Source organism: Xiphophorus maculatus, chromosome 22, assembly GCF_002775205.1.
Source record: "Xiphophorus maculatus strain JP 163 A chromosome 22, X_maculatus-5.0-male, whole genome shotgun sequence".
NCBI classification, from domain to species: domain Eukaryota; kingdom Metazoa; phylum Chordata; class Actinopteri; order Cyprinodontiformes; family Poeciliidae; genus Xiphophorus; species Xiphophorus maculatus.
Genome location: NC_036464.1, coordinates 17,532,324 through 17,545,553, shown reverse-complemented (window position 1 = coordinate 17,545,553; position 13,230 = coordinate 17,532,324). Strand labels below are relative to the sequence as shown.

Below are 13,230 nucleotides of genomic sequence, written 5' to 3'. Positions count from 1 at the left end.
GTCTGGTGAGGTCTTAAAGAAGGCTCAAAAGAATTTGTAAAGCCCCATTAAACTGTACAGAAAATATTTTTCAAGTGGAGAATGTTTTGGACGACATACCCAGTTCAGGCTTTCATCCTGTGAGCTATTTGAAAAACACTCAACTGATCTCCAAGTCTGCTACAATGTTATCATTCATGCACAAGTGTAACATTCATCAAAGTTTCCAAAGAAATGTTTGCTTTCTATAAAAAAACATGAAGACCAGACTAAAATTTGTCAGAAAATGAAGATCAAGAAGGACATCTGGAATGATCTTCTTTGCACCGTTAGAATGTAAAAATGAAATATTTGGAGAATGCAGAACGTTTTGCATAAAGCCAAATACATCATTCTAGGAAAGCAGCCCAAATCCACCAAAAGCTGCTTGAGAAAGAAATTTAGAAACAGGTTCCTGACTCTGTCAAAGGTCATATCTGGATATGTGGGGCCCAAATGGGGTCCAGGATTTCTAGCACATCCTGAACCCAACAGGATGTGCTAGAAACCTCTTAAACATCTTACAGTTAAGGAATGTGGCAAACCTTCCTCAGACCGATGTCAGAGACTGGTGGATAGCTAAAAGAATTGGCCTACTGACATTTTTTCAGCCAACGGAGTAACAAAGATGCTAAGGTATATGGGTTTCCTAACTTTTTGCTTTGGTTAATGATGCCTTTTCTAAACTAAGTTTGTTTTCAATAAAATTGGGTTGACTTTTATTTACCGGCAATTAAGTAACTTTATTTTTCAGAAATGAAAAAAGGATGAGATTTGACATTTTTTTCTTCCGAAAGTAAACTGAATATTTAATGTCTCTAATTTTTTTTTCACATGACTTTAATAATAACAATCAGGTAAATGTAGTCTAATAGTATTCTCTGTTTATTTTTTCTCTCAGGAAAAGTGTTTCCAGTATTGGCCATCAGAGGGCAGTATAACATTTGGAGACTACACAGTGGAGCTGAAACTGGAAACACAGTGTGAAACCTTCACGCGCAGAGATATGGTTCTCTCCAACAAGCCAGTGCGTCATGTTGTGCAATAATCTACGTTATATCTCGCTTTGTCATGACATGTCAGGAAAAAGACTTAAATCCTGCAAATGTTCTCCAGGAAAAACAGTTGCAACATGTCCGACACTTCCACTTCCACGGATGGCCCGAGATTGGAATACCAGGAGAGGGAAGGGGGATGATTGACATTATTGCTGCTGTGCAGAGGCAGCAGCAGCAGTCTGGAAACCGTCCCATAGTTGTACACTGCAGGTGAGGAACATCAGCTGAAAACTGTGCCAGTACTCCTACTTTTTCCACTCTCACATGCTTTTTGTGTTATCCAAATCTGGACTTTTGATTTTACAGATAATTATTTTTTTCTTGTTCATACAATAACTTGTACATTTTCTCAGTAGACCCAGTGTTCTACGCCTAAACCACTTATGTGATCCCTTATAAAGACTTAGCAGTGAATGCTTTGATCAGAACCTAGCTTCAGGTGAAGTGATTCTAAGGCAGCATACCCCGATGGGATTGATCCAATCCACTGATTCACAGTCAATTAAAACCTCTCAAAGTGAAATCTCCTCTGACTCCCACTATGATTAATCTGATAAGATGAGCTAACGACAGGAAATGGTGTCATCACTTGCCTCTATTCCTTCATCACCGCTTGTCTAGGAGGGGCTTTTTAAAGCTTTTTTCCCCCTCTCCGGGGAATGGGGCTAACCCGCTGCAATCCCCAACGTCTCTCTACAATTTCTCTTCCGAGTTGCACATCACTCTCGCACTCACTCACTTCCCTACCCCCCCACACACATCTCCATCTCTCCATCCCACCGTCATAGTAAACATTGACTCAGTCAAATACTGAGCTTCCAAACTGATTAGTGTTGGCGTTTGGATTAGCCTCTCTTTAAGTGGGGATAATTACTAGTGCCATTACACAAAGGTCACCTTTACTCCCTCTAACTTTTTTCACGTCAAATAGAAAACAAATGGTCTGAATTTTAATTCCATTGTAAAGAAACTGAAATATACTTTGAAGAATTAATAGGCCTAAATATCTAGGGTCATAATTTCTAGACTGAGTTCCTTCCTTCCTATGGGAGGATTTTATCATAAATTTAAAGAAACATGGTCTTGCATATGTACAGTATATTAATATGTTAAAATATTTATTTCAATGAGGAATTAATTTACTAATTAATTAGTTAAATGAGTCAAAAACACAAATCTAAAGGACAACTTGAGTATGCTACCACTTCTGCTTAAGCTGATGTTAGTTTAATTTAATTTAATTTTATTTCATTTTTTTAACAAATTTTTTTGTAAGTTTATTGGTCTCCCAAGATAGAAAAAAAATGGACTTGTAGCCGATGTTTTAGTTGTAATATCTTGCTTTAACTAGAGGGAGAAAAGAGTGAAGGAACAATGATAAATTCTAAGTTTTGGAACTTTAAGAAGCATGCACGCTCATATGTTTCCATATTTAAGATTTTAAAATATTTGTTTTACTGAATAAAAGGAAGTTTTCCATTAAATAATTAACAGATTAACTAGTATTTAAAGTAGACTAATTATGGATTATTTTGACATTGTCTGAATTTCTACACATAATATCATTCACATTTGAAGGTCTATGATGCACAGACTCATTCGACAGTTATTGAAAAGCCCATTCATGTCAGGAGCTTCATTACTAAGTGAAACACATTACATAGATTAATTATACACAGATGGGTGTTTGAAGCCTTTCTTTATGCTAATCATGATGATTTTCTGCCTACAATTGATGAAAACATGACATTTAAAATGAGAATATTACATCAAACCAATAAGAAAAAAAGTGCAAATAAAAAAAGCAGCCTTAATAAAAAAGGCTGTCAATTTTATTTTCAAAAGGTATTTTTAATCTGACAAATGAGTCTTATTGGATCGCAAATTCTAACATGCTGAATATGATTGTATCTCTACAGACATCCAGGAAAAAAAAGTTTTTTGAGAATAGCTTTTGATCAGCGTTTTATGAGACATTTTGAGGTCAAATATAAGACTCTGTTGTGACTAAATAAAAAAAAAATCTAACAACCCTACTTTGAAGGGCTTCTGAGGAAACTTTTGCTCTTCAAAATACACTAAGCTATGCAACAGAAGAAATGTATAACTTTCCTCTTTTGTAGAGGAAATCTGGCCTGACACTGCCGGGCTACCAGACCCGCTGGACTGCTTTGCTAAACCGCTTAGACAGAACAAAGAAAAAGATGAGAGAAAGAACTTCCAGTGTTTGCATTTCGAGAAGTAGCTTTTCATTAATTCTGCACCTTCTGTTCACAGCGCCGGCGCGGGACGGACTGGCACCTTTATTGCACTCAGCAACATTCTGGAAAGAGTAAAAGCCGAAGGCCTCCTAGATGTATTTCAGACAGTCAAGAGTTTACGGATGCAAAGACCACACATGGTTCAGACCGTGGTGAGAGCAACGCACAATCATTTTAAACATGTCAGTTTGTCCACGGTTTTTGTTGTCTGGACGGTTTCTGTTCATGCTTCTCCTTTCACTTTTCATTTCCAGGAGCAATATGACTTCTGCTACAGAGTGGTCCAGGATTTTATCGACATTTTCTCAGACTATGCCAATTTTAAATAGGTCATTTTGTACATACATCAGCCAAATAAAAGTCTGCTTTGTTTTTGTTAATGTTGATTTGTATAGCATTTTACATTTTACACTTGGCATAACAGAACTAATGAAAATGTTAGGAGACCTTTGGCAAAGGAGAGCTCCAGGACTAAATCTCCCAAAAACATGTAATCTAATCTGAACAGATTAGGCTTTCTGAATGAATTCATGCGCTACTATTGTAATAATTTCTAAGTAAAATAAGTACAGTTTATTGTGTGAATATTATTTGTGCTTAACGAAAAACAGAAAACTTCATATACGTTTATTTCTGCTTTATAGTACCTCACTTTCAGTCTGGGATTCACTTAACAGCTGCTGCCTGCTGCAATTAGATTCAGCCTCACTAACTAACTTCTGTTTTGCCTGTGGCGATAAATATTAGTGGATTGGTGCCTGACTTGGCAACATGCAATTAGCTTGTATTGGAACGGGCAGGAAGTAATGCGTTATATCAAGAATTCAGATGCATCATCCCAGCCGAGCGTCACATTCTGCTTTTAAAAGAATAGTTTTTATATATTGTATCGAGCCAGGTTTAAATGCTTCCATCTTGTGTAAATCGGTGCCATTTTGATTAGACAAAGTTCTAATCTTGAGAAACTAGTCACAAAGTGACGCAAGTTAAATTATGTTAAGACAGTTGTTTGCAATATCTTTTTGATTTTTTTTTTAATGGAACATATTTTGAAGAAGCATTTCACATATAGATTAGTGAATAATAATTTGTAAAAAGTCCAATACATTCATCCATTTTCTACGCCTATCTAATCATATTTAGGTTTCTGACACAGAAGCCGCTTTCCATTGATTAAAAGGTTTCTGACTTCGAATTCTTAGAACATATTGATATCAAACACACAAGAAAAACGAAAATCAAACTTAAAATTTTCGAATTAAAAATAATCTTCATTATCCCAAGCATGTTAAGACATATCTTATTAACTGAAATGAGTTGCATCACTTTACAGAAACAAGAACTCATCTTTTTAATACGGGTTTATCCATTCTATAGTAAATAGAATCTCACACTCTATAGTAACCACAGTAGTTATTGATAATCCTAAATTGCCTATACGGTACTATATTTTTGCAAGTTTTGTGATTAAGTATTTGTGGAGCATTAAAGTTTGTACGGCAAACTTTCTACTATGTTTGTACATCTAAATAATTGGTTTACACTGGAATCACTGCTCTTATTTTTTTTATTTACTTTTCATTTTTGGTGTACACAAAAATCAGTCGTGGTCATTCATCATTGCTAACTGCACTGTTGACTTCAATCTGTTCTTTTGCTAAAAGAATAACAGATAAGGGTAATGACATTTAAAGCCTTACAGCAAGTGTAACGAATGCACAAGCATCTGGTTTAAGTGATGTTTTTTTTTCTGCCTTTTGTATCTGTGCAGATTTTCAGCAACTGTTTGCTAAAAGCAGCGTCCAATAAATTATAGATGGAGATAAACGTCAGGTTTCAACCAAATGTCTTTTTTTTTTTTAGTGAGCACCTCCACACAGATGCATCCAATACATCACAAAGACATTTTATGATATATATTTAATGCCTCTCCAAGCCTGGCGGTGATCTCAGCATATGTGAGCACTTAGCCAGCTCCATTAGTTGTGTTTTGTGTCCCATTAGTCCGTAAATGTGTCACACCTGCAAAGAGGGGATTATAATCCTGACAGCAGCCTTGTACAACACCTATAAAATCCCCCCCTGGCTAATGCACCACATGCTAACAAGGAAAACACAGAGGTGAGATAGTCTTCGATGAAGTTGGGTGAATGTCCATGAACTTATAACTGTTGTTTTGATTAACTGTGGTTTACGTTATAGTCTGCTTGCGCACGGTGATGAGTTAGTTTGCATCCGTGGGCTGTGGAGCTGTGACATTATTGTTTTTATTACATATTTGGCTTTCCCCGCAGCTTTAATGAAGGCAAGCAGCAGAGTTATGGTGCAGGTGCTGTTGTTGGCATTGCTGGCTCAGGTCACTCTGTGCCAGCACTGGTCCTATGGATGGCTACCAGGTGGAAAGAGAAGCGTGGGAGAGCTCGAGGCAACCATCAGGGTGAGTGATTATTTTATGTGGAGTTGGAGTTTCAGGAAATGTGGTAATTTTATTGAATCAAAAAACCCGTTTTACGAGTAAAGCTTTCATAGAACTGGTGTGTGAAGTCCGACTCTGGTGTTGTAGGTTGAATTTCACTTCAAACATTGGTTTCAGTTCCAAAATGTCTCATGTTGTGTTCAGATGATGGGCACGGGAGGAGTGGTGTCGCTTCCTGAAGAGGCGAGTGCCCAAACCCAGGAGAGGCTTAGGCCGTACAATGTAAGAGCTTTGTATACATAATTCATCACCAATGTTTTCTACAATTGTACAATATTAATGTGCATCATGCCCCTAAAGCCGCCATGCTCTAAAATCGCAATGACAATATACAAATGGCTCAATCACTGTTTTTATTTTTCTGCTCCTGCCTGACTGAATTTGTGCATGATTAATGTGTCGTATTTTTATTTTTACCTAACTGAAGGGTGACGACCATAATTCAGATCGAATTCTTATCAATATAAATGTATTTAAATACAGTAAAATTTAAAGGAAGGTGTGATTCAGTATCTAACTTTAACACTAGCAAATCAAATTCACAGTGAATTTTATTAAACACTTTAATGGCACAGAATGATACATTTATGGCATTTGTTTCATTTAAGTTCCAAGCTTCTGGGTATATAAACTAAAATTGTGCTTCCCAGATATTAGAGACAAATAAACATTTTAACACATACATGTAATACTAAGGGCTACACAGTTATGAAAAAGACTTGATGGTACACCACTTGATACGCCTCACAAGGACATTAATCCACAAAAGGTCATTGCTGTATCCAGATATATTCATGGAAGGTTTAGTAGAAGGAAAAACCTGTTAAAACTGCACAAACAGGAAACATCACAACCTCAACCTAAATGTGAAGCGAAATCTTTTAAGAGTTTCCGGATATTGGCCCAAAGTCTTCTTTTTCACATTGTAACTTTCACATTTTATTTAGAATTTAGTTTACAGTCTTCATAGTCAGGGATTGTTTAGGGAGTCATGCTGCTATCGGTTCAATGTGTTTTATCAAGTCCAAAGTTTAGCACAATCGTCTACCAAACATTTGCTGATGTTCATGCTTCCCTCTGCAAACAAGGTTTTTGAAGATGCTGCATTCGCAAGAATTATCACATACCCTGATACATTTAGCTTTGCCGCTAAATGTATCAGTATGTGTTTTAGTGACCATGATGTTGCTGTAGTCAATAGACAAGAAATATGCTTTGCCCAAAGCCACAGAGAAATAATTTGCTATTTTCAGTAAGACACACCAGTCACAAAGTCAACAGAAATAAATATGTAATATTGTCACTTGGTGTGTAATTAAGCAATATGAATCAAAATACTGAAAAAAATGAATTGTGTTTTAATTTACTGAGCCACAACCATATTTAAGTTGCAGCTCAAATTCTAACAAATCTCTGGTTTTAATTTCTCTAGATTAATGATGGCTCAAGCCATTTTGACAGAAACAAAAGGTTCCTGAATAAATAAAGGAGCATCAAAAAGAAGACAAACTGTATTATAATCAACGCCATGGACTGTCTACTCTGACTTCAGATTTTATCTTGTTTTCAACACATAAAATACATGCCTATAATGTCATTGTAAATCAATTATAATAAACGTTTGAACCCTGACTAAAGGTGTATTGTTTCATTTAATCAGATTGGTATAACACGTTATAGATCTGGTCACCACATTAAAAAAAATAAATAAATAAAAAGATCTTTTGTAGCTTTTAAATCCAATAAATCGTCTTTGTGTAGCAGTCATGACCGACAAGCATGACAAACTTGTGACACAACAATCTTAGCATGACAACAGCTGGTGATTAAGCCAATTTATTAGGAATCAATGACTTAATTGAATTTGTTACACTTTTGGTAATTCCATTTTCTGCCACGCCAGTCATATGCATATGCAATGTGGAAAACACCAGCTGATTTCTGCGCCCTTATACCTGACTGCTGATTAGCCTCTGCCGACGAAACACACTCATCTAAATAATTTCTGCTCGCAACGTCCACAACGGCTTTCTCCTAATTTAGGGTAACCGCAGTCATCCAAAACCAGACGAAGTGCATAACTTTAATTTTTTTTTTTTTCCATCTCTCCGTATATGAAATTGGTGTTCATTATAAAAATTGGAATTTCATATCCGGAAAGGAAACGAATCAGCAGGGGGCATATGTTTTAAAGAGAACTCATTTTCTGGCAAAGCCCCACAGACAGAGCACCATACTAATCGCCTGGTGCATAAGGGGCTAAGATTCATGAACTGTGCTGACACCGGGGAGGCCCCGCATTGTTAGAGCGCGCTTGTAATGCACACCAATGAACCCAAACTGGCTCGCACAACTGGGAAAAAGGCTAACATTATAAGAGCACATAGAATTAAGGAGAAATTAAACTGCATTCCGCTGCACTTCCAGAACAATACTTGTTCATTTGTGATACTTCACCTCATTGGTTTAATATTCATGTCTGTAATTTGCATAACACACTCATTTCATTAGATGAGGAGACGCTGAGCATTTTTTGAAAAGTGATACTTTGGACAAAGTTGCGGGGAAAATTGTTGTCCAGGGCATTTCCCTCTGAAAGTCCCACAGAGTTTGCGCTCGTCTTCATGGGATGTTCAATAATTTTAGAACATGCTCATAAAAGATAATTATCCTTTTACAACTTCTTCTTAAAATACAGGTTTAATTCGGTTTGGTGTACTTTTGTGAGAATAATTAATGTTTACACATAAAGCATAAAATCCCATAAATTCTGTTTAAAGAACCCCAAAGCATTAGCCGTGTGAGCCAACTTTCTCCCCTCCCAGTGTCCTCATCAAGGACCCGCCTAATTGCACATATATCAGGACAACAAAACCTGCTGGTATCTATGTTTCCAAATTTGATTTAACCTCACTTTCTCCTTCCCCAGACCCCCTGGTGGATATTCACTTTGTTTACCTCAAATTAAACTTCATATTGTTTACAGCCTCCTGGTCCCTGAACATTTTATAGCCTTTTAGAATTATTTCTTTATTTATTTTTTGTAATGATTGTAGGGTTGGGATTCATTTGAATGTTTCCCTCATCTGCATGAAAATTATATAATTAACTTTTGATTAACCAGCTCAGTTGAGTTGGTTCCCCCATGCACACCGGTGAATAGTACCAACCGCATTTTAATGACTGTTTTCCAATTGAGTGGCGACCTTTTCATCAAAGAGCCGCAACTGGGGCTAAACAACGGGTAGAAAATAATCATGCTGAAGACAATGGTTAGAGGCCAGCAGGCTAGGATGTCATCCTTAAATATAACAACAAAGATGAAAAGCAGCCTTAGTGTATGTATGCTTATGCTGCGAGGTGCCCCATTGTTAATGCCGTGGAGGTCACGTTCATTGGCATGGAGAGGGAAAGGACAGGAAGCTGAGAATGGCCCATTGTTACATGTCCTTGCTCAGAGGGATTTCCATTATGAAGAGGCGATGCATTTTTGATACTTTGATTTTTGTGCCATTCATTTTCTAAAAAAAAAAAAAGGAGAATATTTGGATAATGGCTACAGGAAAAAGGGATCTCCTAGCACCCCAATCCAAGGCTATGGCAGAAAGTCAACAATCACATCAATAAATCACATCAAACAGGTGCGCCTCCTCATATAACCTATCAGCGAACATGTGTCCTTTTACTAGCATTTTGGTGTTTACAGTGGCTTGCAAAAGTATACACTCCCTTTTAACATTTTCACTTGTGCTAGTGGTAAAGCCACAAACTTTGATGTATTTAATTGACTCCACATAAGTGTGTAAAGTGAAAGGGAAAAAAAAAAAAGAATGTGATAGATGTTTTTTTGCTAGTAAAATTCTGAAAATATTAGCTCTTGTGAGCCAATACTTTGCTGAACTACTTTTGAGTGTAAGTACAGCAAGTCTTTGGAGGAAATAAACACCAAAGACTTCATAATTAGACGTGAACTTGCTCCCCAGTTTCAACAGTTTTCCCCAGTTTTTTTTTTTTTTTTTTTTTTCTGCAGCGTCTATCAGATTCTCACCCAGAATTTTCCATTATTGTACTCCATTCATCTTCAGCAACTTTAATCAACTTCATAGTCCCTGTTGAAAAAATAATTTCTATGCAGCGTGATGGGACTTTGGGATTGGATATTTTATGTTCAGGCATAGTTTGAGCTTTTTATGGGTTAAACTTTGGCCTCAAGAAGTGAACTTGCACCCCGGTCTCAAGGACACCTTCTTCCACACTTGCAGTGCCGGCCAACTTTGCTTGTACGAAGCTGCAAATAGGACTTCTAAAGGCTCTGTTGTCACTCCTCCAAAATGGGGCAGATTAGAGTACAACTACTGTATCTTCCTGTCAATTGATTGTCCTGCCTGAGCTATTAAGTCATCCGTAACCAAACTGTCTTTCACATCCGTATGTAGATTTTTTTTTTTTTTTTAAATCTGCCCACCAACTTAATGCACCTGCTGAAAAAAAACAACAGACCTATAGCATGATGTTTTTCATCAGAACAGGCCACCTTCTTTCCCACTTTGCTGTGTCCACTCATGATCCGGGGTAGAATTTCAGCCACATGTCATTTCCACTTCGACAGGCTTTAAAATGGTTTAAAGTTTGCTGTTGAAATGTGTTAAAATCCAAAACATTTGAGTAGTCTGAATACTTTTGCAAGGCACTACTCATTGTTCCTTGCACTGCATGTGATTCCAATGAGTCAGAGGAAACTTTTATTTAAGCGGGAAGTATAATAAAGTAATTTTCCAGGTGCTTGTTGTGACACTTATTACGAACAGAATGATAATTTCCCCAGGAGGACTCTGGCACTGCATTTCAATTGAAGTTAAGTGTGGGTCTTACTATGTTCCCGCAGGCAATAGTAGAAGGCAAAGTCATCTTCAGAGAGAGTCTAAATGTCAGGGAGGTCTTCAAACAATTTTTTTTCTCTTCCTCCCCAAGCCTTACCGAAAGGGGTACTTGGAAGTGCAACGTCTTGGAATTGATACGCTGGACTTGAGGTACAGGAACAAGCTGGAAAGTTAATCAAATTTAAATACAACTTAATTTAGCTGTTAAAAGCATAGTTGCAATAAAAAAAGACTGAGTCTTAAGGTTGATAAAAGTCCCCAGTTTCTCTTGCGCTGTGTTAAAACATTTGCTCAGACAGCTGTACTGGCTCCATTTTGCCATATCTTCCCATCTCCACATGGTGACACTCTTGAGCTGTGTGTTTAGGATCTGATTCTAGCTGTCACTCTCAGCAATTCCTTCACCCAAGTTGTTCAAACTGTATTTCTTTTAAACCCCTGACAAAGGCTTAAATCGGTTAAAAAAATATTCAGAAAAATCCCTATTCTAAAGGAAACTCACTGGTGGAGTTTGTCTTTCACTTTCATATGAATAGAGATAAATTGTACAATTTTTGCAACAGAACTTTACAAGAATTAAACAACAAAGGAGAACTCAAGAAAGAGAAGAATTTCTCAAGTTTTTAATTTTTTCTTCTTTTGCATTGATTTGCAAAGCACAAATATATATCATTTTATTTTTGTATAAATGACGATTTAAATTAAAGACGGCTATACAGAGTCATGTACAGTACTGTATCTTCTTCGTAGCTAGCAGGGAACCTTCCTGTTGTGATCCGAGTTCTCTTCTTTGATCAAAGAACTGTGTTAAAGCACTGGGAGAAGGAGGAGGTATGAAATATGAATGAATACAGCTGTGTTTTGATGGATATGTCTCAAAGTATCCCAGTAAGAGACTGCTAAAGGCCAGGAAATCTGTTTGTGTTGTGGAAATAGGCTCTTCCTTGCCTGTTTTTTACCAGCTTCATCATGGGTAGCTTTTCACTTCATATTTTAGAGATCCTTTGTTGGGAAAGAGATCAGCCCCTTTATCTGTACATTTATAGAAAACAGTGTTTAAAGAGGGCTTGTTTCACAATACATATCATTAATGACACCATTTCCTTTAGTTTGGTCATGAAAATACCTTTTGAATGAAGAGAGGGGGCAGGAGGGGAAGCTGTATGAGAGGAAGATACTTCTCAATTTTGGGGGATATATAAACCAGAATTCCTACAGAAGGAATGAGATCTTATGTGAGGTGATGGAGGCTTTGTCACTAGTTATGTCTGTGATTCCGTTTCCTTTCTATAAAGCCCCACCAGGGAGCTGTGACTCATTTTTTGAAGTTAGAAGTTGATACTGCAGCGTAAAACTAGCATTCCCGTCGGAATTACAAAACTATCAGAGCTCGCAAAAATTGTACGATTTTTAGAGTTCGATGAACCCGCCTTTCAAAGTGCATTTCTTTAATAAACAATGCTGATAATAAAAAAAAGATGCACTCATAAAAATGATCATTATTAGGATGCGGTCCAGAACGGAGGAAGCGTTTCTGAATGTAGATGAATTTTACAGCAATTCACAGTTCAGCTGCTCTTTTAAGTATTATTTAGACACTGAATGTTGTCACTTTGGACTGATACTGGAAAATATAACAGACATTTTTCAGCATTAATACTGATAATTTCATCACTGAAAAACAATATTTGAAAATCAATAAAATATTTGCTAACTACAGGGCTGATCCTAGAATATTTGGGGCTTGTGCTGAAGTTAATTTTGGGGCACAGTTCCATTTTAGTCCATGACTCCTCAACCACCACACAATCAACAATGTCTCTTAATTTACCTAAATTGGTTTGTTTGAATGTTATGCAATTAAAACATCTTCAAATTTTATGTTTTTACTTGCAAGCAAAAACACACCTTTTCTAAACTACACAATGTGTCTTACTTGATCTTCACTTTTTTTTCATATTCTTAAATAAATTAGTGGCAATAATTAATTGTTATTAAATAAATCATGTTATTTGAATGCACTTGCAAAAACTTGTCAATTGACCAGTTGCCGGACTTGACTTCCAGTAATTTTAATAGACAATGTGCATGAAATGTGACTCCAGCATGACAACAAGCAACAGATATAAACAAAAAACAAACAAGAGACATTAAACCATTACTCTTTGTATACCTTACAACGTATGCAAGCATTAGGATTTGTTAAATCATTAAAATAAATAAATAAATACAAGCAATGTTTACTATTAATAACTCTAATTTGAATTTAAATGTAGACGGCTTTCTCATAAATGATGTTCTGGTGAAATCTTTATTCAAGAAAGTTGTTTTTTAATTTTTTTTAATAAAACCATCAGGTGGAATGAGGATAGTGTATTTAGTGGGTTTTTTCAGTATCTTAAAGACAACTTCATATTTGTTTAATATTTAAACAAAAAACTCATCATTTTCATAAACTAAAGTTCATCTATAGCAGGTCTCATGCGACATTCACCAACAACATTAAATATTTTTGCTTTAGTGATATTTCTGCAGCC

At 36.4% G+C, this 13,230-nt stretch overlaps 2 protein-coding genes across 2 annotated transcripts in view; both read left to right on the top strand.

Moving 5' to 3' along the window:
- Window positions 1-3,688, top strand: part of LOC102223048 (receptor-type tyrosine-protein phosphatase epsilon-like) — a 28,917-nt gene extending 25,229 nt beyond the window's left edge. Inside the window, exons 18-21 of the mRNA XM_005804879.2 lie at window positions 920-1,045; window positions 1,135-1,286; window positions 3,354-3,489; window positions 3,592-3,688. Of these exons, the coding sequence (XP_005804936.1) occupies window positions 920-1,045; window positions 1,135-1,286; window positions 3,354-3,489; window positions 3,592-3,666 (489 nt within the window). The 3' untranslated portion in view covers window positions 3,667-3,688. The remainder of the gene's footprint in view (window positions 1-919; window positions 1,046-1,134; window positions 1,287-3,353; window positions 3,490-3,591) is intronic.
- A 1,735-nt stretch (window positions 3,689-5,423) lies between these two features.
- LOC102223304 (progonadoliberin-3) lies at window positions 5,424-7,438 on the top strand. The gene is made up of 4 exons (XM_005804880.3): window positions 5,424-5,458; window positions 5,632-5,774; window positions 5,958-6,035; window positions 7,246-7,438. Exons 2-4 carry the CDS (start codon window positions 5,637-5,639, stop codon window positions 7,297-7,299), a joined length of 270 nt encoding a protein of 89 aa, XP_005804937.2. The 5' UTR covers window positions 5,424-5,458; window positions 5,632-5,636; the 3' UTR covers window positions 7,300-7,438.
- The last annotated feature ends 5,792 nt before the right edge of the window (window positions 7,439-13,230 follow it).